This window comes from Doryrhamphus excisus, chromosome 12 (genome assembly GCF_030265055.1).
Source record: "Doryrhamphus excisus isolate RoL2022-K1 chromosome 12, RoL_Dexc_1.0, whole genome shotgun sequence".
In the NCBI taxonomy this organism is placed as follows: domain Eukaryota; kingdom Metazoa; phylum Chordata; class Actinopteri; order Syngnathiformes; family Syngnathidae; genus Doryrhamphus; species Doryrhamphus excisus.
The window spans coordinates 17,531,996-17,556,923 of NC_080477.1; the positions used below are offsets into that span (position 1 = coordinate 17,531,996).

The 24,928-nt window shown below is 41.5% G+C and overlaps 2 protein-coding genes and 1 long non-coding RNA gene across 6 annotated transcripts in view; 2 read left to right on the forward strand and 1 right to left on the reverse strand.

Moving 5' to 3' along the window:
• The window catches only part of trpm7 (transient receptor potential cation channel, subfamily M, member 7), a 42,583-nt gene extending 26,598 nt beyond the window's left edge, over window positions 1–15,985 (forward strand). Inside the window, exons 20-40 of the mRNA XM_058088608.1 lie at window positions 730–858; window positions 918–1,169; window positions 1,367–1,541; window positions 1,643–1,769; window positions 3,166–3,344; window positions 3,580–3,712; window positions 3,783–4,558; window positions 5,413–5,501; window positions 6,610–6,706; window positions 6,787–6,863; window positions 7,474–7,511; window positions 7,844–7,872; window positions 8,080–8,133; window positions 8,319–8,363; window positions 8,516–8,581; window positions 10,253–10,536; window positions 10,635–10,717; window positions 12,848–13,053; window positions 13,117–13,168; window positions 15,050–15,156; window positions 15,220–15,985. Coding sequence (XP_057944591.1) covers window positions 730–858; window positions 918–1,169; window positions 1,367–1,541; window positions 1,643–1,769; window positions 3,166–3,344; window positions 3,580–3,712; window positions 3,783–4,558; window positions 5,413–5,501; window positions 6,610–6,706; window positions 6,787–6,863; window positions 7,474–7,511; window positions 7,844–7,872; window positions 8,080–8,133; window positions 8,319–8,363; window positions 8,516–8,581; window positions 10,253–10,536; window positions 10,635–10,717; window positions 12,848–13,053; window positions 13,117–13,168; window positions 15,050–15,156; window positions 15,220–15,332 — 3,111 coding nt within the window. The 3' untranslated portion in view covers window positions 15,333–15,985. The remainder of the gene's footprint in view (window positions 1–729; window positions 859–917; window positions 1,170–1,366; window positions 1,542–1,642; window positions 1,770–3,165; window positions 3,345–3,579; window positions 3,713–3,782; window positions 4,559–5,412; window positions 5,502–6,609; window positions 6,707–6,786; window positions 6,864–7,473; window positions 7,512–7,843; window positions 7,873–8,079; window positions 8,134–8,318; window positions 8,364–8,515; window positions 8,582–10,252; window positions 10,537–10,634; window positions 10,718–12,847; window positions 13,054–13,116; window positions 13,169–15,049; window positions 15,157–15,219) is intronic.
• Window positions 15,986–16,528: 543 nt separating this feature from the next.
• LOC131139589 (uncharacterized) lies at window positions 16,529–18,322 on the forward strand. The gene is made up of 5 exons (XR_009132273.1): window positions 16,529–16,893; window positions 16,966–17,060; window positions 17,580–17,656; window positions 17,736–17,788; window positions 17,859–18,322. It is a non-coding gene; the product is annotated as an uncharacterized LOC131139589 (long non-coding RNA).
• Window positions 18,323–18,566: 244 nt separating this feature from the next.
• On the reverse strand, window positions 18,567–24,928 carry bcl2l10 (BCL2 like 10). 4 transcript variants are annotated; one of them, XM_058089325.1, is made up of 4 exons: window positions 24,806–24,898; window positions 23,006–23,119; window positions 21,211–21,687; window positions 18,567–19,362 (listed from the first exon to the last, which is right to left on the reverse strand). In XM_058089325.1, the coding sequence occupies exons 3-4, from the start codon at window positions 21,682–21,684 to the stop codon at window positions 19,243–19,245; spliced, it is 594 nt and encodes a 197-aa protein (XP_057945308.1). In that variant the 5' UTR covers window positions 21,685–21,687; window positions 23,006–23,119; window positions 24,806–24,898; the 3' UTR covers window positions 18,567–19,242. The 4 variants fall into 4 exon arrangements, with proteins under 4 accessions (XP_057945308.1, XP_057945309.1, XP_057945306.1 ...); XM_058089326.1 differs by having other exon boundaries at window positions 24,802–24,817; XM_058089323.1 differs by lacking the exon at window positions 23,006–23,119 and having other exon boundaries at window positions 24,806–24,928.

The following is a 24,928-nucleotide window of genomic DNA, read 5'->3' on the forward strand; positions in this document are numbered from 1 at the left end:
AAAAGAAAGGCATATGACGCAGCTTTCAAGCTAAAAGCAATCGAGCTGTCCGATAAAGAAGGAAAAAAGAGCTGCTGCATGTAAACTTAAAGTTATAATATAAAGTTATATTATTATTATTGTTAAGTTCATTCATTCATTTTCTACCGCTTTTTCCTCACGAGGGTCGCGGGAGTGCTGGAGCCTATCCCAGCTGTCTTCGGGCGAGAGGCGGGGTACACCCTGGACTGGTCGCCAGCCAATCACAGGGCACATATAGACAAACAACCATTCACACTCACATTCATACCTATGGACTATTTGAAGTGGCATGTTTTTGGAATGTGGGAGGAAACCGGAGTACCCAGAGAAAACCCACGCATGCACGGGGAGAACATGCAAACTGGCCGAGGGTGGGAATTGAACCTTGGTCTCCTAGCGCTAACCACTCGACCGCCGTGCCGCCTTATTATTATTGTTAAGTTATATTATTAAAACTCTCTCTGTGTACCGTCTTTCTTTGTAAATATGTTTACATGTTTTAATGTGGGCACATGCGGCTTATATACAGGTGCAACTTGTGTATGTACAAAATCGGTTTTCCTCTAAAAATGTAGTGGGTGAGGCTTATAATCAGGTGCGGAAATCTATAGTCCGGAAATTACGGTACTTGTTATACATCGATTCACCACTATAATCAAGCACAAGCTGGTATTTTAAGCTTTAATGACCACTTGTTGTGTTTTTCAGCTCTTTTATTTAGGTTTCTTGATGCTCTACTCGTATGTGGTCTTGGTGAAAATGCCTAAATGGCCTTCTCCGCAAGAGTGGGTGGTCATCCTATACATCTTCACCTCTGCTATCGAGAAAATCAGAGAGGTACGTAAATTTGAGATTCTTACACGGTTCCTTTTCATGAATTTTCACCTTTTTTGCAGATGTTTATGTCAGAGGCAGGAAAAATAAGCCAGAAGATAAAGGTGTGGTTTGACGACTACTTCAACGTATCGGACTTCCTGGCCATCATTTCCTTTTTTATCGCCTTCGGCTTGAGGCTGGGTGGAGAAAAAACCTTAATCGCGGGAAGGACGGTGTACTGTCTCAACATCATCTTCTGGTATGTGCGACTCCTCGATATCTTGGCCGTCAATCAGCAAGCCGGACCCTACGTCATGATGATTGCCAAAATGGTAAGTTGGTGTCTCAGTTGGCCTACACAAATTACATTCAGTAGATCCCTTCTATTTGCTGGGTTAACACATTTTAAATTAAACACATTCAATCCTATTCAATCAATTGAATGCCACTGGAAACATGCAGTAGCTATGCAATGTTACATTAACAGTAAAGCAGTCTTAAAGATGACTTCATATGTCATCTCTTACAGGTGGCCAACATGTTCTACATCGTGGTGATCATGGCCATCGTCCTGCTCAGCTACGGCGTTCCCCGCAAAGCCATCCTATACCCAAATGAAGACCCAAGCTGGACATTGGCCAAAGACGTGGTGTTCCAGCCGTACTGGATGATGTATGGGGAAGTGTATGCCTATGAAATCGATGGTAAGGATGATGAGAACGGAAGGCATATTGTGTCTGTGTGTACATATATACTGTATTGTACTGTACTGTATAGTGTCCTGATGGTCTGCTCCTCTTCGCAGTGTGTGCCAACAACAGCGAAGTAGGCCAGCTGTGTCACACAGGAGTGTGGCTCACTCCTCTCCTACAAGCAGTCTACCTCTTTGTGCAGTACATACTCATGGTCAACCTCCTCATTGCCTTCTTCAAGTAGGTGCAACCCCCCTGCTGTACAAAGCTATTGAGACCAAATATCACCTGCACATACGTACCTGTAGCATGTGGAATTAACACCGGGACACACAGGAAATTGCATTTGCAGGATGTCAAGTGCATGCACATGCCGCTATAGCCTCTAACTATAAAGCCATTAACCAATTCTAAGCTAGAAAGGTACACCCTGGACTGGTCGCCAGCCAATCACAGGGCACATATAGACAAACAACCATTCACACTCACATTCATACCTATGGACAATTTGGAGTCGCCAATTAACCTAGCATGTTTTTGGAATGTGGGAGGAAACCGGAGTACCCGGAGAAAATCCACACATGCACAAGGAGAACAGTCAAACGTACAGAGATGGCCGAGGGTGGAATTGAACCCTGGTCTGTGTGCTAACCACTCGACCACCGTGCCGCCCTACAGTAGACATAATAACAGAAAAAGATCCATACAAAAGGTAAATAAGACTCATGCTCGTGTGTGTTACTGTAAATATGTTTATGCTAGGGGAGCTGAGTGGGGCCGCAGACAGGAAGTGACGTGGGGGGGGGGGGTCATAGTTGAGTTTTAGCTTGGCATGGGCTACTGTAGTAACAGTAGCGTTTGTTTTTATTAGGGATTATTGAATAAAATCCTGGTGCTTGTGTGCCTCAGCAAACATTACAGTAACATGACTGACACCTAGTGGTCATTGTAGGATACTACATTCACAACATATTTGAATGACTTTACTGAATGCATTTTTTTTCTAATTATCGGCTACATTCAATGACAAAACAGTGAAGCTGCAAAATATTCATACACATATGACAAAAAAGGCAACATTAGCAAGTTTGTGTGAGGAGCAACAGATGACAGAAGTGTAAAGTCACCTTTACACTTGCATTACCTACTATAGTAGACATTCTGGAGCCTATTCCAGCTGTCTTTGGGCGAGAGGCGGGGTACACCCTGGACTGGTCGCCAGCCAATCACAGGGCACATATAGACAAACAACCATTCACACTCACATTCATACCTATGGACAATTTGGAGTCGCCAATTAACCTAGCGGTACCCGGAGAAACCCACCCATGCACACGGAGAACATGCAAACTCCACACAGAGATGGCAGAGTGTGGAATTGAACCCTGGTTTCCTAGCTGTGAGGTCTGCGCACTAACCACTCGACCGCCATGCCGCCTTTTTTAACTTTATTAAATGCTAAATGACTTTTTCCTGTGTACATGCAAAGGCAGATATCTTCACATTGCCCGGTCAAGTCAATTTTCTGTGAAAAGCAAAAACAAAACTACAAATGAATACATTTCCATTTTTAATATATGAATACTGATGTGCATATGAAACACGGCGGTGAACATCATCCCTGTTCTTCTGTCAGCAACGTGTACCTACAGGTGAAGTCCATCTCCAACCTGGTGTGGAAGTACCAGCGCTACCACTTTGTCATGGCCTACCACGAAAAACCAGTCCTGCCGCCCCCCTTCATCCTCCTGTGCCATATCTACTCGCTCTTCTGCATGTGCAGGAAGAGAAAGAAGGAGCACACCTATGGACCAAGTATGTTTGCACACAATCATTTTTTTAGTGTCCCAACTTAACCCCACGTGTTTTTGCGTGTGGTTGGTATGTTGTATGTTATCATGCTAAGATAAAATCAACTCATGAAATTAGATTACATTTTTGTAGCTTTTTTGACAGGCGAAAAGCTGATTACTGCCACCTACAGGATTGGAGTTGAAGGTTTTTTCACCTCTGCTTTTTTAATTGATTAATTTCATACTTTTCCCTTCAGAGCTGTTTCTCACCGAGGAAGACCAAAAGAAGCTCCATGACTTTGAGGAGCAATGTGTGGAGACGTACTTTCATGAAAAAGACGATCAGTTTCACTCTGGGAGTGAGGAGCGCATCCGTCTCACGTCTGAAAGGCATGATCATTAATAACCGAGTAGGATGTACTGCAGTGTAGAAATCTAACATATCTGTGGTCCTTTTCAGGGTCGAGACCATGTGCATGCAGCTGAAGGAGGTCGGCAACAAGGTCAACTTCATCAAACGTTCTTTACACACGTTGGACTCCCAGATCGGTCACCTCCAGGACCTCTCCGCTCTCACTGTGGACACCCTGAAGACGTTGACTGCTCAGAGGGCATCAGAGGCTAGCAAGGTCCATAATCGTATCACCCGGGAACTCAGCCTTTCCAAGAACGTGGTCCCCAGCATTGTTCCCGTGGCAACAGACACCGGCCCCCAGTCCAAATCTTCCGTGATAAGCAAGCGGAGCGTGGGGGCCTACTTCGGCTCTGCTTTTTCCCAAGCTGGAGCTAACATAGCAGACTCGCTTTTTGGGATTGGTGCTGAAGACGGGACTGATAGCCGTCGAGTCAGGCCCAGCCCCCTGCCAGGACTGGGGACAGATCCTCATCCGAGTCCAGAGAGAAGGGGTTTGCTTGGGCTCGGGCACCTCGCTGCAGAGGCTGGCTCCTCCAGCAGTGGTGCCCCCAGTGCCTTTGTCCAAAGTGCTGTGGCCTTTTCCCCTCCAGAGCTGCGTCTCCGGGGCCACTCTCTTACCCACAGTAAGCTGACCCGTCCACATAAGCCGGACTATTCCGACTCGCCATCCAGCCTCCCCAATGTGCCCTCTCGTGGGGCTCACTTCCACATCAGCAGCACCCCTTCCCAGCCCAGCGTCTCCAGCCACCCCGAACTCGCCCTTGTTGGGTCTTGTGAGCAACCGCCCGACAGCACCATTGTAGAGTTTGGGGCGTTTGTTGGTAAGTGTGACGGTGAATCTGATGTCGCTCCAAAGACACGTGAGGACGATGAGAACTGTGTGTGTGCGTATCCTACTGTTCTCGTTGTATCTAAAGCTTTGAGCTCTACTCAGCCTGCCTGCTTGCCTGCTTGCTCCAACAATGCAGAGTTGTTAGAAGGCGGGTCCAGAAGGGGGGAGGGGACTATGGGGTACGTCAATGAGGCTTTCTGCGACGATGAGGGCACGTCAGCCTCTCCCAGTAGACGTGAACGAAACACTCAAAGCCGAGAACACAGCGGACCGCCGTGTTGTGTTCACACCCCCGCTGTGACAGCCCAGAGCCCCCACAGACGAACAAGGGATTGCGAAGCGCCAACCCCTCCGCCGGGGTCCACCTATGAGGGTCAATGTTGTGACAAGAGGACCGTTGTGAGAGGTTTGAGTTGAGGGCTGCATCTGCCGGGTACTCGGATCAGGAGCGAAGCTGCTTTTCCCCTCCCTTTTCTCTCCTCTTGTCTATTCTCTCTGTTGGTTCTGGTGCGGTCCAGATGTGACCGCTGCATGAATGATTGACATTGTGGAGGTTTTCATTATTTGACAGGTGGAGGCGGGTTCATAATTCTATTAAGAATCGCTTTTTTGAGTTTCGTAGAAGTGTGGTGTTGGGATTTGTATGATTTGCCTCCTTTTTTTGGTTCTAAATATTGCTCAGCAAATCACAATAACAGCCGTAAATTTAAGTAACGATAAATATCCGACTACCATTCCTATCAGCTAATGCATGGAGAAGAGGAATTGTCAGTCCTGTTAGACAATGTGATGTTTGCTAGATTGCATCAAACTCTTATAAACTCGCATTTATCTTTGTTACAGGACATAAAGACAGCATTGACCTCCAGCACTCTACACCCAAAGACAGCTGCAGCCCACAGCACAGCCCGGCCACACGCAACAGACAACAGGTGTGTTTGTATTACATATTGTGTAGGAACAGATTTAAAAAAAGTAGTTTTGACCAGGATAATACATATAGCGACTTCATACAAAAGAGTCGCTGAGAGGCTGAAGCCGGGCCTTTACTTTGTTTGACGCGCCACACATAAAAAATCTCTGAGATATAAAAAATGAGTTCAACCATTTGACCTACTTGCCTTGTCCACGTGATCACAACAAATCTAAATAATATCATAAACAATAACAAACACCACTATTCAAATTTAAACTATCATGCACCTACAAAAAATGAATCCAAACTCATTCATGGCTCCTACAATACAGAATAATGTTGCAGATTAATTTAATATTCAAGTACTATCTGGGGCGGCACGGCGGTCGAGTGGTTCCACCCTCGGCCATCTCTGTGTGGAGTTTGCATGTTCTCCCCGTGCATGCGTGGGTTTTCTCTGGGTACTCCGGTTTCCTCCCACATTCCAAAAACATGCTAGGTTAATTGGCGACTCCAAATTGTCCATAGGTATGAATGTGAGTGTGAATGGTTGTTTGTCTATATGTGCCCTGTGATTGGCTGGCGACCAGTCCAGGGTGTACCCCGCCTCTCGCCCAAAGACAGCTGGGATAGGCTCCAGCACCCCTGCGACCCTCGTGAGGAAAAAGCGGTAGAAAATGAATGAATGAATGAAGTACTATCTGCAGAGATAAAGAAAATCCATATCCATATGATGGATGTCGCTCCAAAGACACGCTCTCAATTTTGTAGGTTGGGGCTAGATGCATCATTAACATACTTTATCGTGATTGGCTGAGAATTAAAATCTCTACCATGCGATCCTATTGCATATTGTCTCCATCGCCCATTACTCGTTATGGGCAAATGTGTGGCAAATACGCAAACCTCATTATCTGAAACGCTCTAACATAATTTATAGATCAGAAAAGTGGAAAAAGCATAACAGGTCCCATTTTAACGTAACAAAATTTCTGATGTTAGATGCCGTTATGATATGCCACATGTAAACCTTGGTAAAGCGCCACTAACATCTGATTAAAGTACCGCATGTAAGCAGCCAATATGATCCACCTGTCGTCCTAACCCTGCTGCTGTGTTCCCAGGGTCAGCCGGAAGGTCATGGTCACATCAGAGCTGTCAACTCCTACGCTGGCTTCACTGAGTTTGACAGGAGTCCGGCTTTTCTCCATCCCAACTCAAGTAGGCTTTAAAATAACAATAAAACCCCTAATGTCATGAAAACGGGATAGATGCTGATGCGGAATGTCGTGTCTCTGCAGCTCTGAGCAAGAAGGACCGGAGTCGAGTGTCAGCTGAGGACATCCTCATCCACGAGGAGCCGAGGTCATCAGTGCTGGTAGGAAGCGTGCACGCGGTACAGTTGAACAGGACTAGTATTAAAGTGTGACATCATAGCATGTTAGACACAGACAGCCAACAACACTGTAAAACGATGACAATGGAGGACATGCAGTATTTTGTATTCGTTCTGAGCACGTGTATGCATAATACAGGTACATGGACCAATCAATAGACTACTGTGTGTCTAGTGACATGAGTTGATACTAAGGATCGATATTTGCGTTTTTTTTCCTTGAACATGCAAACTCCACACAGAGATGGCCGAGGGTGGAATTGAACCCTGGTCTGCGCGCTAACCACTAGACCGTCGTGCCGCCCTTGTTTAAACATGAGACCTGTAATATTTATCATGGTCATTTTTTCATGTAAATTGGGGGAGGAAAAGCAGTATCGGCCACAAATATCGGCCCAAGCAAAATCGTCCATCGGCTGAGGGTGATGGAAAAAAATCGGTATCGGCATCGGCCCCAAAAAAAACATATCGATCGATCCCTAGTTGGTACCCCTCAAAACACCTGAAATACAAATAATTCCGACTGCATTCTAACAGCATGGTGGACATAAGGCTGTGACATTGAATAACTCATTGTTTTTTTCTCCCACAGGAACGAGTACAGGTGAAATCAGCCCAAGCAAGCAGCCTGTAAGTATCCGGTATATACTGTACATTCATTTCATGCACATACTGTAAATCAGAATCAGAAAAAGGTTTATTGCCAGGTATGATCAACACATACTAGGAATTTGTTTTGGTGAGGTAGGTACAGATACATCTATTAAAAAAAGAATGAAAAATACAAAATATACAGAATACACAGTATAAATATATGTACATTAATGAACTGACCCTTGTTGGACAGCAGCAGTATCTGTATGAAGTGAACCATCGTGGTATTACTTTGCAACCCGGATATTTCATACTGGTGTACCACCACCACAGTGCCGTAATCTTCATTATTTCTTTTTTTTGTCCAGCCAACCCCCTGGGGAGGACACATTAAGCGGTAAGAATTTCACTGTTCTTGTACCATCTTCTGTTCAATCAAGAAGGTCCTGGTCCAGGATCAGCCACAAGATTATTATTTCCACTGCATTTTATTGACTTTACAACATTATACACGCTTTTAGAAATAAATATTACAAAATATTTAAGGAACGTGACAATAATTGGCAGTTCATAGTTGATTTTTTTTTTATGTTTGTTTTTGTAGCTTCTGTCTCACTCTACACACCTCGCCACACCCACCTCGGAGCCAGAAAAGACTGTGAGCGTGACATATCTTTAATTGGTGTACTTTCAGTGTTTTCACTTGTTTTAACAGGTGAAATTGTTTACTAGTTTTGGTGATACATTTTGGATTTTCAGTGTATAACAAATGATTGTACTCTTCCAGTTTATATACAAAGTGCTAAATGGAACTTTAATTTTTATTTTATTTTTTATCTGCAGCCATCGGTTCACCCTTCAAGCCCATGGAGAGCTACCAGTACTCAGGTGGGCTTGTGGAGGAAATGCTGTTGTTCTACACTAAATTACTGCCTTTTTAGGGACCTAAAAAGTCATTAATGACATGTTAGTGTTACACTTGAAACCATGTGATCCATCAGGCAAATGTGACTTAAAAGAATCCACTTTTCGTCTTTCAGCTGTTGAGCGCAACAACCTGATGAGATTGTCCCAAAGCATCCCCTTCACGCCGGTGCCCCCTAGAGGTGAGAATGTTCCTCTGAGTGCGTGAACACCCAGTCACGTGATGTAGCTGGCACTTTTGAGGAGGAAATGCAGAGCCAGACAGGCGGGTGTGGTTTCTGCACCTCCTACGCTTCCGCAACCTTTTGTCTCTCTGTGTGTGTGTGTTTTGGTCTTTTGTTAGTTATGTTCAAGTCGTCTGACGAGTTAAACTGGCAGGACTTTAAACAGTTTTTGTCCGTGAACAAATTGAGTAAATATAGCATCAAATTGGTGATTTCATATAGAGCGGGTACACATCAACACGCCATGAGGTCATTGTTTCTTCTCCGTACAGTTTCCCCTGTAATCTGCACAAAATGGTCTTTCCGTACTAAACCACATTGGCATTGCATCAAAGCAACAGGTGGCGCGCTAACCCAACTAACTCAAGGCCGCTTTAACCAATCGTGCGTTGTTGCAACACAGACAAACCCGCACATCGGTAAATATAAGGTAAACAAACATAAGATTCACATACAGTACAGTGAATGATCTAAAGTTGTACACTATACATTCAAATTTGTTGGAAGAAAGCCAAAGAAAAAGCAAAACAAGCAGAGCTAATGTTGGCTGAGCTGTTTATTCATTCATTCATTCATTTTCTACCGCTTATCCTCACAAGGGTCGCGGGGGGTGCTGGAGCCTATCCCAGCTGTCTTCGGGCAAGAGGCGGGGTACACCCTGGACCGGTCGCCAGCCAATCACAGGGCACATATAGACAAACAACCATTCACACTCACATTCATACCTATGGACAATTTGGAGTCGCTAATTAACCTAGCATGTTTTTGGAATGTGGGAGGAAACCGGAGTACCCGGAGAAAACCACGGGGAGAACATGCAAACTCCACATAGAGATGGCCGAGGGTGGAATTGAACTCTGGTCTCCTAGCTGTGAGGACTGCGCGCTAACCCCCCGTCCGCCGTGCAGCCCTTTTCAATCATACACGAGCAAAAGAGAATTCAACCACGGTACAATAAAACAAAATGGACAATTTGGAGTCGCCAATTAACCTAGCATGTTTTTGGAATGTGGGAGGAAACCGGAGTACCCGGAGAAAACCCACGCATGCACGGGGAGAACATGCAAACTCCACACAGAGATAGCCGAGGGTGGAATTGAACCCTTGTCTCCTAGCTTTGAGGTCTACGTGCTAACCACTCGACCGCCGTGCCGTGCCGTGCCGCGCTGAGCTGAGCTGTTTATTTTATTTTTAATTTTTTTTCATGTATTTCCTGTTAGAGCAGGGGTCAGCAACCCGCGGCACTTCAGCCTGATTGTTGCGGCTCCGTTCGCAATGCTCAAGTATTTAACACTTTGGCGCCAGAATAAACACACCAGTTAAAGTTTACATTTAATTTACACAGATATTTATGTACATTTATATTAGCAAGAAGTGGCATCCATTACACATGTACACTGTACTTCTATTTGTTGTATTCTGCTGTTAAAACTGGTAAACTTTCAAAGGTTTAGAAGATATTGTTATGTTTTGTAGCTCCAGTCTATTTTCCTTTAGTGAGCATGGGGGTAAAATGGCTCTTTTGATAGGAAGGGTTGCCGACCCCTGGTTTAGAGCATCCACTGTATCATGTGTCTGCTGGTATAATGTACTGTATGTATTGTAATGTATTTTTTTATGCTACATCAGGAGAGCCAGTGACGGTGTACCGCCTGGAGGAGAGCTCGCCCAACACCATCAACAACAGCATGTCTTCCTGGGCCCAGCGTGGCCTCTGTGCCAAAATCGAGTTTCTCAGCAAGGAGGAAATGGGCGGCGGCCTGAGAAGAGCCCTCAAAGTCCTCTGCACCTGGTCCGAGTACGACATCCTCAAACCGGGACACCTGTACATCGTCAAGTCCTTCCTCCCTGAGGTGGTCCAGACCTGGCAGAGCATCTACAAGGACGACACTGTGTTGCACCTTTGTCTCAGGGTATGTAGAACACCTTCACACGCCGCAGGAAAAAATGTGCACTCACGATTACAGACGTCGACAAGTCACGCCACTTTGTTTTCCCTGCACACGTTCAGGAAATACAACAGCAGCGAGCGGCTCAGAAGTTGACGGTCGCGTTCAACCAGATCAGACCCAAGACTATTCCATACTCGCCAAGGTAATACACGACGACAAGGTTTTGAGCTTCCGCTTCTTTTGGTACCTGGTACTTTTACAATCAGTAACTGTTACATTTGTTCACTTCCTGCTTTCCTAATGTAATTTTTTTTGTCACATACCAAGGTTTTGAGCTTCTGCTTCTTTTGGAGTCCTCAGTTAGCAAACAAAGTAGTTGGCGCTACAGGCCAGTGAAGTACTCTTTTAGTCCATATATAGTCCAAATATTATATTTGGTAATTTACATATAAGACACTTTGTTAGAAATACCAGTCACCTTATATTGAAGCATTGTAGACATTTGTACATGCAAATCAACAAGTGGTCCCAAGTAATGGTAATGGTTTTATTTCATTTGAACATGCATCAGATTACAATTGAATGCATCCCATAATCAGTTCACAGTTCCACATGTCCAAAAGGAGTAGGAAGAAGCAAAGCTTATTAAATCTTACCCTCCATCTGGTAGTTTTACAATCAGTAACCGTTACATTTGTTCACTTCCTGCTTTCCTAATATAGCTTAAGTGTTTTTTTTTTATTTTGTTTTTTTCTGTTTTTGGTTTTTGTTTTATTTTTTTTATTTTTACATTTTATTTTTATTTTTACTATTATTTTTATTTATTTTTATTTGTACTCAGGTTTCCTCCCACATTCCAAAACCATGCTTTGTTAATTGGTAATGGTAATGGTTTTATTTCAATTGAACATGCATCAGATTACAATTGAATGCATCACATAATCAGTTCACAGTTCCACATGTCCAAAAGAAGTAGGAAGAAGCAAAGCTTATTAAATCCTACCCCTCCATCTGGTACTTTTACAATCAGTAACTGTTACATTTGTTCACTTCCTGCTTTCCTAATATAGTTTTTTTTTGTCATATACCAAAGTACAAGGTGATATGACCATCCAATGACATAATGTGTACCATAGTAAGTGTCAATATAGTGATATGTATAGCACATCATGACTGGTTCAAGACTCTTCATCCTTGTATTTAGCAAACATCAACTGCTTGTATTGTTTCTTGAATTGGCTCATCGTTGTGCATTGTTTGAGGGTCTTACTCAATCCATTCCATAGTTTGATTCCACATACTGAAATGCTATGGCTTTTTAACGTAGTCCTAGCATATAAGTGTTTGAAATGTAGTTCTTCCCTGAGATCATATTTCTCCTCTCTTGTAGAGAAGTATTGGATGACATTTTTAGCTAATTGGTTATTTTTAGCCTTATGCATTATTTTAGCTGTTTGAAGATGAACTATATCAGCAAGTTGAAGTATTTGTGATTTTAGAAATAAGGAGTTAGTATGTTCTCTGTAGGCGGCATTATGAATGATCCTTACTGACCTTTTTTGCAGTACATTTAGCGATGTGAAGATTGTTTTTCTAGTTATTACCACATATTTCCACACAATAAGTAAGATATGGTAGAACCAGAGAGCAATAAAGAGTGTGGAGTGATTTCTGATTGAGAACAAATTTTGCTTTGTTAAATATTGAAATATTTCTAGCCACCTTATGTTGTATATTTGTAATATGAGGTAACAGTAGATAAAAGTAGAACAGTAGAAAAAGTAACTTTTCTCCAAGCGAGTCGGAGCTTGTCTTCCTGCCACTCACTTTTAAGATGATGAAGTGTGATGAAGTTATTAGTTAGGATTTCATAATCGAATATGATTTGTTAGATTTTTTTGCATTGAATAAGAGGTTTGGTCAACATGGTAGTTGTAAAAGCATGGTTAGAAGTTAAATATACCGCCAAACACAAACAGAACTTTGGTTAATGTTCGCTCTCATACTGAGTCGGACCTTATGGGACGAATGAATGACCTTAACCAAGACGCCGCTGTATTTAAAACTGTTAACCAGGTCATCCACAGATGACATTTACAGTATGATCCAGGTTTTATGTGATTTATTTATCGTTATGGGTGTCACCATGACTCTGCAACTCAGTTTCTCACCTAACTCGATGGACAGGCTTCTTTTATCCGTTTTTATATCCGTGTAATCATAGCTATCTATGACGGTAATAATGGCTGTCTACTGTACGTTATAGCCGTCCGTCTTCCATTTTTTTTATGTTCAGATATATTTTCTTGAGTGTAAATATTCTTCCTTGCAGGTTCTTGGAGGTGTACCTGCTCTACTGTCACTCGGCAGGCCAATGGTTCGCCATCGAGGAGTGCATCACGGGGGAGTTCAGGAAGTTCAACAACAACAACGGCGACGAGATCGTTCCCACCAACCTGCTCGAGGAGACCATGCTGGCCTTCAGCCACTGGACCTACGAGTACACGCGAGGCGAGCTGCTGGTGCTGGACCTGCAGGGTAAGAAGGAAGTTATCACCTTCACCTTGGAGGAACATTTATACACGTGACGTTTCTCTGCAGGGGTTGGAGAGATTCTGACCGATCCATCCGTGATAAAGAGCGGCGAGAAAGGGTACGTTCTTACAAAATTGTACTGCATGAAATTCACCTCTTTGATCTCTTTGATCATGCTAACACAAGGTCAACATACAGCATGTGGAACTATTACAATATTACCCAGCATGTCCGTACTTGTAAACGGAACACAAAGATAACTCATTGACAACTCCTAAAGTGGGCGGCTGTCTGCCTCGAGCAGCTAGCCCAGGCACTAGAATGTGTTTTGGAAGGATAAACACAAATGCATATTTAGCAAATGTGTATTTTAAAGGCATATTTCACAATATAATATTTGTACTAATGTAAACATACCAGAGATGTCAACATTGCAACATTTGCAAAAATATTCAGAGAAAAAAGTTGTAATCTAATGAGAAAAAATGTACATAATGAGGACATTTAATATCATTTTAGTGGCGTAAACTTCAAATATTGAAGAAAAACGCATTATTTTTGAAAGTCATTATATTGTGGAAAAACAACAACACTGTAATTTCTGGAAAGTTTGAATGTTACGTAAAGAAGTGAAAATGTTTTGGCTTAAAGTCATGATTATGAAGGGGGGAAAATGTACAAAAAATAGTCGAAAATAAAAAAAAGAGCAGAAATTGAAAAAATAACTTGAGAGAAAATTTTTCAAAAACTAAACAAAAAACTTGTAATAATGTAAAAAAAATAATGTAATTTTAGTAGTGTCTGCCTCGAGCAGCTAGCCCAGGCACTTGAATGTTTTTTTGAAAAGGATGAACACAAATGCATATTTAGCAAATGTGTATTTTAAAGGCATATTTCACAATATAATATTTGTACTAATGCTACATACCAGAGATGTCAACATTGCAACATTTGCAAAAATATTCAGAGAAAAAAGTTGTAATCTAATGAGAAAAAAATTTACTTAATTAGGAAATTTAATATCATTTTAGTAGCGTAAACTTCAAAAATAAGAAAAGAAAAACACATTATTTTTGAAAGTCATTATATTGTGGAAAAACAACAATACTGTAATTTCTGGAAAGCTTGAATGTTACGTAATGAAGTGAAAATGTTTTGGCTTAAAGTCATGATTATGAGGGGGGGGAATATACAAAAAATAATCAAAAATTAAAAAAAGAGCAGAAATTGAAAAAATAACTTCAGAGAAAAATTTTAAAAAACTAAAAAAAACAACTTGTAATAATGGGAAAAATAATGTAATTTTAGAAGTGTATACTTGACATTAATTCCTTTTTTTATTTTTATTTTTTTAGAAGTTGTAGTATGACCAAGTCTAAAGTCTTAACATTTTAAATATTTTTGGTGGATTTCTTTTTTTTTTTTACTTTTGGAAAAGAAGTTTGAGTAAAGTAAAAATTTACAAAGAGAAATTTTATAAAGATTATTTAAGAAGAAAATTTAACTATGTGGAATATTAAAAAAAACAACAACAAAAATGTATACTGATAGAAACCATCAAAGTGACCCTTTCACTATGTTATATATGCAATATATAAATATGCTACATATTGTTTGTAATCATGTCCTGCATTGTTCAGTGTTCAATGTCCTCCGCCGGCCCCACAGCAAACATATCATTGTCAAATATATCAACTTTTTCGGTATCAGCCCCATAAATCCCATATCGGTTGGGCAAAACTATGAACATCCAGCAGCAACGCAACATTTTAGCATGACTACTATTTTTACAAACTACACCGAACCAAGTGTACAATCTACCTTAAAATGGCTTTGTTTAGCCTGCTTTAGCTTAGAGGTGTCGCCCGATGACGTCACTTCCTGAAATGAGTCACGACTCTTTGCTATGAACTATGAATGTGATTCATGCAAATTTATCGTATATGGCATACATGGCTAAGATTTCACTTTCTTTATACGTGTGTTTGCCGCCCCACAGGTCTTACGACATGATCTTTGGGCCCGCCAACCTGGGTGACGACGCCATTCGTAACTTTCGTGCTAAACATCACTGCAATTCCTGCTGTCGGAAGCTCAAACTTCCTGGTAAGAGATTCTTTTCTTCACAACCCAATTGAATCCTTCCTCTGATTGAGTTTTTCCGTTCAGATTTAAAGAGGAACGAATACACACCTGATAAGGTGACCTTCCCGCAAGAAGACCCGCCCAACCCTGGAAGCGGAGCCAAGGAGTTCCACCAATCAATGAAGCTGATGCTGTGATGACTTTTAGCGGTCGTGAAGTCTTTTCGCTGCTTTCCTCCGATCCTCCAATCATAGCCGAGGAGCCAATCAACTGGAAGAACCCCCAACTCCGGGACGTCATCACTCATGATATTTAAAAAAAAAAAAAAAAAATGCTCTAAGTATGACGGCACGAGAAGGTACATGAATTATTATACAAGTTATTATTTATTGACGTTTGTTGATGTTGCCTTGTTTTAACACACATATATGAAATGAAATCAAAGTGCATTGTATATCTGTTACAGCATCACCGCAGTCGTCATTTTTATTCTTCTAATTATGTGCAAACCGAGACGTGTATCCCTGCTTTTTATCACCTTGATGAAATCATGTAAGAAAGAACAATGGGCAGATTGCAATGCAACTTTTACAGGATTTTGTGTGTCACTTTTATTGTGTTGGAAAGTGTGTCCGCTCAAAAGAGTTTTATGGTTACAAAGGTACTATTGCAAATATCTTTGTCATGGCCTGTCCTGTGAGCAGATGACAAGCCACTGTATCTTATAGATACTGCTGTCTGCATGTACTCATTATACCAATATTTTATTCAGGGCACACTAAAAGGGTATTACTGTATACATTTTGTACTGAACTGCATTTTAAACTACCGTAATAAAATCTTTCAATGAGTTTTGTTTGTCATACATTTGTATGGGACCCCCCCCCCCCCCTCCTTCCCAAATATATTTTCACAAAAGCTACAAATTGAGGTTTTCATTCACTCTTGTTATGCAACAATTGCATTAACGCAATTCAAAATTACATTGCCATTAGGGCGGATATCAAAAACGTAACATAAAAGCACCATAATATGGGTTAAACCACCAAACAAAAGATTATCTTAACTCTTTGTCTTTTAGCAACATGTTCGGCTGTAATATAAACGTCTAAAATAAGACCGTTTTAAAAGTACAGCCATTAAATGAGTCACGTCGATACTGTTTAAATTCTGCTAAATTAGCAGTTAGCTTGATGTGCTTTTGAATGTCACTATTAGCGAGACAGTATCGTTTCAAAACAACAAACGTTTGACTCACATCGCTGAGTGAACGGTTACTCGCGCAAACGGCAAAAGGAGTCGGTGCACTAGTTCAGGTTTCTTTGATAACTCACCCAAACCTGATCCAGCCTGAATATATGAAAGGATCCAACAGTTTCAGTATCATTTTGACTGTGATACAGATTAACATGACTACTTTCACTTTCTGAATGACTCAGGCAAGTTTAAATTCATTTATTTATTTTCACAATATTCATTTTTGAAGTACAAGTGACATTAGCATTATAATGCTAATGCTGAGTCACCGCCATTGAAAGGAATATGATGATGCAGTGAGTATGTGACATAAACAAACTGGGCAAACTGGAAGACAGTGGCCCCTCCCGCTGGGCGTGTTGGGACTTATAAGAAGAGTGTTTAGATGAGGATGACTTGTCATTTTAATCAGCTTTAATCGACGGTACTCGACTGAGCTTCAACCTTGCTAGCCCAAACAACAACAACAACAACAATGCCGGAAGTCATCATTGAGTACTGGTAAGTTGGGAAGTCCTGATATTGTCAAGTGCGTTGTTGTGTGCTGTGTAGTGATTGTGTGTTGTGTTCCAGCAATGGATGAGGGTACAAGTGGAGGTATAACGACCTCGCTATGGCTCTTCAGCAGATCCCCGGAGTGAAGGTTTTTGGCCAATACGGGAGGAGAGGTAATCATTAAAACACGGAATTAATTCAAAATAATTTAATAAAAACAAAATTATTATTAATATAAGTTAGGATAATATAATTAATACATATAACTAAAAGGTTTGCAAATGTTTTTGTTAATATTAATTAAAATACTAATAACAATTTAAGCGATATAGAATTAAACAGGTTTGAAAGATGGGCGTGGCCGCAATTTAAACATATAGCGCGTTTGCCATCTCGCGGCCAATATTGGTACTGCAGTTTGCGTGACGTCAGACTATCGACTTTTCAGTCTTGTATCATGTATTCCAAAAACAAATGTTTACTGCTTCTTGCAATATTTCATGAAATATTTTTGCGTTTGCTATTTTTTCAGGGTTTCTGTTGCTTTTCCTTGAAACTTGAAACTTTAGTTTTGCTTGTTTGCTACTTCCATTTTTTGCTGTTTTTACTATTTCTAAAGTCTATTTTTTTAACCTTGCTTTTGTTGTAAAAGTGCTGAGCCAAAAGAACTGATGCTATGTTGTTGCCCACAGACAGTTTCGAGGTGACCGTGGACGGCCAGTTGATCTACTCCAAACTGAAAATCGGCGCTTTCCCGTCTACAAACGAGGTGTCAGTCACAGCATCCAATCCAAAGGTGATTTAAGACACGTGATGCATGATTAAACGCCTTTGTTGTGTTTTGTTAGATTGTGTCGACGGTGCAGGCGATGTCCAATGCTAGAAAGTAGACACGGACACGGTGAGCATCACCAAGGTGATCAAGGTCAGCGGCCCACTGCCTTCATTCATGACATCTGTCCCTTTTGCAGATAAAACCAAAGCATGATGGGATGGACTGCGATAGGCCGGACGCCGACTTCCTTCTTTGAATGACTGTGCACGCTGAAAGCACAAAAGGGTGTGCACACGATGTAAACTTTACATTGTAAAGCCTTAGAAGGTTTTTAGCAGATCTGGAGTCTGTTGGGAGTGTTCTCATCATGAGTCTGGTATATAAACTTAATAGGGGAAGGGAGCTGCTTTGCCTTTTTTCTGTTTGATTTTAAAGCAATGGTGGGGAACCTGTGGTATGTGGGCCATCATTTTATTGGACATGCAATTCATAAAAGCATTGGGGGAAAAAAACGCTCCACACAAATCTTTGCATCCTATTTTTTCATAATTTGGTACTTAAAAAATGGTTCCCCATCCAATCAAGATACAATACTTGCTTCTTGACAAGAACGAGCATTTGTAGCCTACTGCAAATAAAGTGCATCTTTCTGCTAAACAAGCTATGTCTTTGTAGTTTTTCTTTGTAGTGTACTAGGTGGGCTGTAGCGGTTATAATGCCATTTTTTTCCCCATGTAGCTGTAGCTATCAAACTGTAGTACCACTGTTGGAAAAAAAGACTATTTTCCAACATGAAATATATAATCTACATATAAAGGTCTTAAATAACCAAAAGGGTGAGTACAAGCTACATACGTGAAGCTGTGAGCTGTGATGTCAGCCTCAGTAACAACAACAACAATACTTCTGGCAAAGCAACAAAATGCCGCTTTTATTATCACTTTTATTATAAAACCGTGTCAAATAAATAGAACAAAAACAATGTAAAAATATAACAAGTCTGTTTTGGGGGAGGTGTTGCCATAGCAACTGTTATCCGATTGGTCCCTGGAGTTGTAGGAAGAAAAAAAAAAAAGGTACATTTCACAACAAATAGCACCGTCGTGTGGTCGTCAGCTCTGCTGACCAGGCGAGACACACGGAAACACACAAGACAAAAGAATCAAGTCAATTCACCGCAGGTTGGTTTAGAAAACAAGAAAAAAGGGGGCCAGTTTCCTTTCTTATAAATATAATATATTAATATATTAATTTATACATTGTAGAGCACAACTCAGATCAAGAAGTGAAGCTATGACTAAAAAAAAAAAAGGCAGCTCAAGTTTAAAAGCAAACAAAACGCTGAGGGAGGCTTCACCAATCAAAGTGTTTACATACACGCTGCGTCGTGCGTCGGGCACGCCAATACGTGCGAAGGCATTGAGATCAGTTGTACAATCGAAGGAGGGGGGGGTAGGAGACCACCGTGAGAGTTGAGTGTGCGCCTGGAAACATTCGGCCCGTTCGAGGAGCAGCTTGATTCTGCAGCATGTTGATGTTAGGTCAAGAGAACAAAGAAAAAAAACAAGGTGTGTGTGTGGCTAGCGTACGAGCAGAAAGGTGAGGCCGGCGAGGCCAACACCAGCCGCGGCGAACAACGCCGTCTTCATGGACAAGTCTTGACTGGCCTCTCTGCTGCTGCAGAACTTGCGGAAACCCTCCTGCAAAAACACAATGACGCCAATCAGTGAACATGAAAGCACTTTTACACACATAAGCCTGATCAAAGAGCAAACTAGGATATAAATAAAGTATATTCAAGGGAGACGTCCTGCTTTCACTACTTGCCAGTTACCACCAGAGGGCGCAGTTAAGTTCCCAATAGAAAGAGCAACGGTTGAGGGCTCTTTCTCCTGAAAGGGATTGCCATAGCAAGCAAATATATTTTCTAACCAATTTACATATTTAAATAGTATCACTTTTTTAATTTTTTTAGAGAAAAACATTCAAGAAAATATCATGTGTATTTCATGGCAGCTAGACAGTTATTGTCTGAATTTGACCCCCCCAAAAAACAGAGATAAACCACAAACGTTCTGAAGTTAAAGATGCTCTGATCGACAGGCCATCTATTAATTATTAGCCCATTTCTATGAAAAATATTGACATCAGTTGGTGTTTTATAGATATGGTTATAGCTGCAAAAAGCTGCGTGTGTCTCATTCACCTGGCAGTGCCTTTCCAGGAGAATCCCCCCCCCCGAGACCATTTACCCCAAAACATTCAATGCTATATTTATTTTTATATTGCATTAGCTTAAATATGTAGAACAAGAATTTTGACAATTTTACCTTAAGACTTTTCTTGACATTATTTTTTTTCCCTTGTGTGATTACAACTTTTCTCATAAAATCATAATAGACTTGTAACACAACTTAGCTGCAATTTTACTCATTTTCATAATATTGAGACTTATATTCACAACGTTATCTGGTAACAAACATTTACCTTGCCCCAACTGTACACAATTTAAATGTCACAATGACTTCCTGATTATGACAATATACTAACTTTATTTGAGTAACATTGTTTTTTATAGGCAATGGTTGAGTTGATCTTGAAATATTGGTTAGTGTCAATATTTGGGAGAGGAAATGAGCAAGGATGCCTCTGAATGGTATTTCCACATCCAGTGGTCACGCTGTGCTGATGTCTGCAATGTCACAATAACCCCGACAGCACGTTGGCTTCCAGAAAGTCTGAACAAGTTGTGCAAAAATGTCCACAAACGTTGTGTGTTTTGCACAAAAGCGCAGGTTCAAATATGAAGATAGATTGCGTCAGTGAGGTCACGGCGGGCAGCTGGAGTACACCTGCCGTCACGTCCAGGTGTTCTGTACACAGCTGCTGCTTTGTCTCGCTACAACTTTCTATCATGACAACATCGACTTGGCCGTTGTCGCTAACTCCAGTTGGCTGAGCTTTTTGTGTCAGTTGAGAGCAGCTGCCAACGCTGCGTGCTAATGTGTGTGTCCATTCATAAAAGCAGACAGTCAACTGTTCCTAGAAAAGGCTATTTACGAAGCGTCTCTGTTCAGAAATAGACTCCCCCGCCCCCCCTTCTCCTTCCCCTCCAAGTAAGAATACTAAACAACAAGCTGTGGCTCAACAAGATGTCTGGTAATCTGTCTCACCATGAAAACAAAAAAATGTCAAATAAAACCAGAGTGACAAACCCCCCCGCCCGCCCCGGGAAATTCAGGGAAACAGTGAAGTGGGTTGCTGACCTCATAATATGCAAGTGTCTGCTTACACAGTGAAATAGAAAGTGTGAACATGATCACAAGTAGGTGCTTTCCAATGTCAAGATGCTTCATTTACTTTCACTTTTAAGTCTTAAGTCCCTCTGGGCCTTTTTAACACTTCCCCACCATAAACCTTCAGAAACTGACCCACACACATTTACATTTGAGCCTATTCTCAAATGTGAAAGTGTCCCTAGTGAGTAGTTCCCATGCAGTATAAGTACTAGTAGTTAGTAGTACAGAATAAACGGGAGTAGCACTAACCCATTCATCGTTCTCCAGCAGCCAGTCTTTCTTCTCCCCTCCCAGGAAATCAGCGATCGTCTCTGCCAGCCTCCTGCACATTTCAGGCTCCTGTCTGAGGTCCAGCCCCGGCTTGGCGGCGGTCTCCTTCTGCTCCTTCTGCTCTTTCTGCTCCTGCAGCATCCTGGCCAGCACCCCGGTAAAGGCGAAGAGGGACACCACCCTCCCCCAGTTCAAGAGTCCATCACCCACCAGCTCGGCCATCACCTTCCTGAGGCTGGAGCACAGGTCCGGCCCGCACTGTCTGAGGAAGGTCTGAGCCAGGGTCTGGAAGCGAGCCTTGTTCTGCGCCTCCATATCCTGGGCCACGCGCCTCATAGCGGCGGCTGATTCGCTGGGAGGTGGTGACGGAGGGGCCGAGCGGGCGCTGGTGCAGCACAGGGCCAGGTAGTCCTCGGCCAGGGCCAGTGTCTCTTTCCACAGCCCGCACGACATTTTCTGCAAACAAGACCATAATGCATTTACTAACAAACATTTACTACTAGGGAACTAAAGTGGAAGTACTGAATATGCACCAGGATCAAAGCCCCATGATAAACCCATTTAAACTTAGAAGTTAAAACATTACATGCATAAATGGATTTTATCAAAGTTGACTCAACACCCAATAATAATAGGCCAATTTCTTCTGTAGACCACCCATCTGCCTGGAGATGGCATGAATCGCCTCCCAGACCCGCCGTACTGTACCTGGTACCGGGTCTTGATTGTGGGCGGAATCTCCCCATGCAACACAGCATCAGTGAGAGCTGTCTTTTTATGGCTAGCTCTTCTACAGCAGAGTAGCAAATATTTGCAGCTGTGTGTTGGCCAGACGGCACTTCAAGTCCAAACTCAATGTCACTCCCCAGCCGCCCGAGCTTGACCAATTCACCAGGCATCACGGACATTGGTTCTTTCTACTAGTTTTTTTTTTGTTTTGCAAAAACTACAAAGCCCACTGAAAACGCACCAAAAGTGGGTCATGACTCACCGGTTGAGAATCAGTGCTCTATAGGACTGGAGAGATGCTGTTTTCATGCAAAAACTGCAAAAACACTATTCAAAGATCGCCTATACAACAGGAGTGTTCTACTGTTTTAAGGACCTCCTTTACAAAAGTCAAAGATCCTCTGTATGATGACAGGAGTGCTCTGATATTTTTAAGAACCTACAGAAAGGACCGTAGTATATTATCCTATACATTATCATAAACAAGGGGTAAGAATTATGCTACAAAAACGGCGGTCAGTCTGGAGTTCTGAATTATGCTAACGTGGTAATAATGTGATGCCATTACCGGGCCACCGTTGGCCCGCGAGTACCCAGTTGAATTGAATAAGACAGTTTAAGCTAGGTTAGCATTAGCCGGCCAACTGAAACGGTCGTCTTAACGCAAACCGGCTGATAAATGTGGCAAAATTGTGTCTAAATTCCAAACACGACTCCCCCCGCAAAATATAAATGTGTTACTTAAGTTAGACAACGTCGTTTGAAGTGGTTATTACGGGGCTCGAAGCAGTGAACTTGAGTTTAGCTCGCCGGCTTCTACGGCAGCTAGTTTGCCGTTGATGTGTTACCAGAGCAATGGAGGACACAAAGGACCTACTTCACTCCAACGGAACACCGACTCTTTAAACTCAAGGCTGCCTAAGCGGCGCCACCGCACACTCGGGTCTCTTCGCAGCAGCAAACGCACAAATAACGCCTCATAAATGCAACGACATGCAAAAGAAAATTCATTTAATCACGGTTAAGGTGAAACAAAAGCGCTTACCCTCCCAGCGATAATCAGACGGCTCTCTGTTCAGCAGAGTAGACGGACGGCGGAAGGAGACGTTAAATACTGGGGTCCAAACCGGCTCGCCTTTTGACTGTCTAACTCCGCCTGCTACGGTTAAAAAAAAAAAGCAAATCAAAGAGTTCAAAAGTCCCTTTGTTACTAACTTTCATGACGACATCAAAGACACTAAAGACAAAAACAGCACATATATTCCCCCCTAAAAAAGTTTAGACAGTGAAACTGACTTTTTTCCCCAGATAAATGTCATGTTTTACATTTTAACCTCTTCCTTTTGTCTGCTTCCATTTTTTTACCATATATCTAAATTATAGTGTGTGTGTATACTGTACATCCAATTGCATCACTTGTATTCCCCATGAAAAGTACATAAAAACATTTATTTACAATATTAATTCATACAATCCAGATACGACCTATGTCTGATCTTAATACATGCGTAAAAACAGGCTTATACAAACTTCTTATACAAACTAATAGAAACCTGATGCAGTAAACATAGCAAAAATGAAATATATGTTACTATGATGAACAGCGAGTACATCGGCTGACTTAGCTATTATCTTACATCAACTAATCAAAAAATGTAGCTATTGTATGTAGCATTGATGATGTGATTAAGGTGATTATTGAGCACTAATCACTGTAGTGATTGTAGTGATTGTACCCTATAGAGATGCTGTCACCATCAATATGTAACTTATTATATATATAGTATACTATAGTATATAGTACAGTGCATAGTATATTACTATTATTTTAAATAGCAATAATATTGGTTTATACAGTAATTGTATATTTGTAAGCATTATTTATATTTCTATTTGCTATGTAAAATGATGAATGAATTACTGTAATACCATGCCTCTATGGTTTCCAGGCCGTGCTTCCGCTTTAGTGATGAATATGAGGAAATGCGAATAAAGCATTATAATATTTGCTCTCTGGTCAAACAAATGAAAGCAAGCACATGATATTGTTTGGCGCATCTGGCGTTATCTCGCTTGTCATTCCCCTGCCAGTCCCTCACACCAGGTACTTTCCCATCTATGAATATTCAATTTCATGTCGAGAAATAGTGACTCAATTAAATAAATGACAGTAAAAAGTGTCTAATGTTATTATTATTGGTGTTCTGAGATTGGAAAACAAGTGTTTTTTTGTGATAAAAACTAGAAAATCAGTTCATCAATGCTGTCATGTCACGCAACGCAAACGTGGATGCCTCACCTTTGACCTGTGCTAACATGAAAAAAACAAAAGAATCAATACCCCATAATCTCATAAGACAACAAAGTCATGGATCAGTAGTACTTCATTTCATACTCCAAACTTTCTTCTAAACTGTGGCCAATGGGTTCATTCATTTGGAGCCTGTGACGCAAAAAAAAAAACATAATAAATGATGGCTTGTTTATTTCTACAATGGAACCTCCGTTTACGTCATTTAACCCGATGAGGTCGGACAAAAACCAAAACATACGAAAGCCGAATCAATTTTCTCATCAGAAATCCAATTAATCCGTCCCAGACACCCAAAAATACTACACAAAATACATTTTACAAAGTATACCAAAGCGAAATACATAAAAATGAATTACCCAAAGGAACATTTAATCTCCCTATTATCTATAGTGAATATTTGGTGAACATTGATGCATGGAGAAAGGCTTGGGAGGAACCGGAAGAGCGACGGGGACGCTTTTTTTCACTCTAAATCGTTACAAACGTGACTTTAAAGAGCTAGAGGACGGTTAGAGCAGTATACTTACTCACTTGTAGTTTATTGTAAAGTCCAGTGGCAGGTACAATCATCATTAGTCACGCATCGGTCCAGCTAACTTTCTGTTATGTGTCTCCTTTAAAGTATTCCCCCTGAAGTCTGTGTTAAAGGTTCCT

Bases quoted from the DNA above. Each gene is read 5' to 3' on its own strand.
- bcl2l10 (XM_058089323.1), bottom strand. From the start codon at position 24,847: ATGATGATTGTACCTGCCACTGGACTTTACAATAAACTACAA. The intron at 21,688-24,805 runs GTGAGTAAGTAT...TCTTGTTTGCAG, and splicing joins GACTTTACAATAAACTACAA to AAAATGTCGTGCGGGCTGTG. The intron at 19,363-21,210 runs GTTAGTGCTACT...GTGTTTTTGCAG, and splicing joins TGCTGGAGAACGATGAATGG to GAGGGTTTCCGCAAGTTCTG.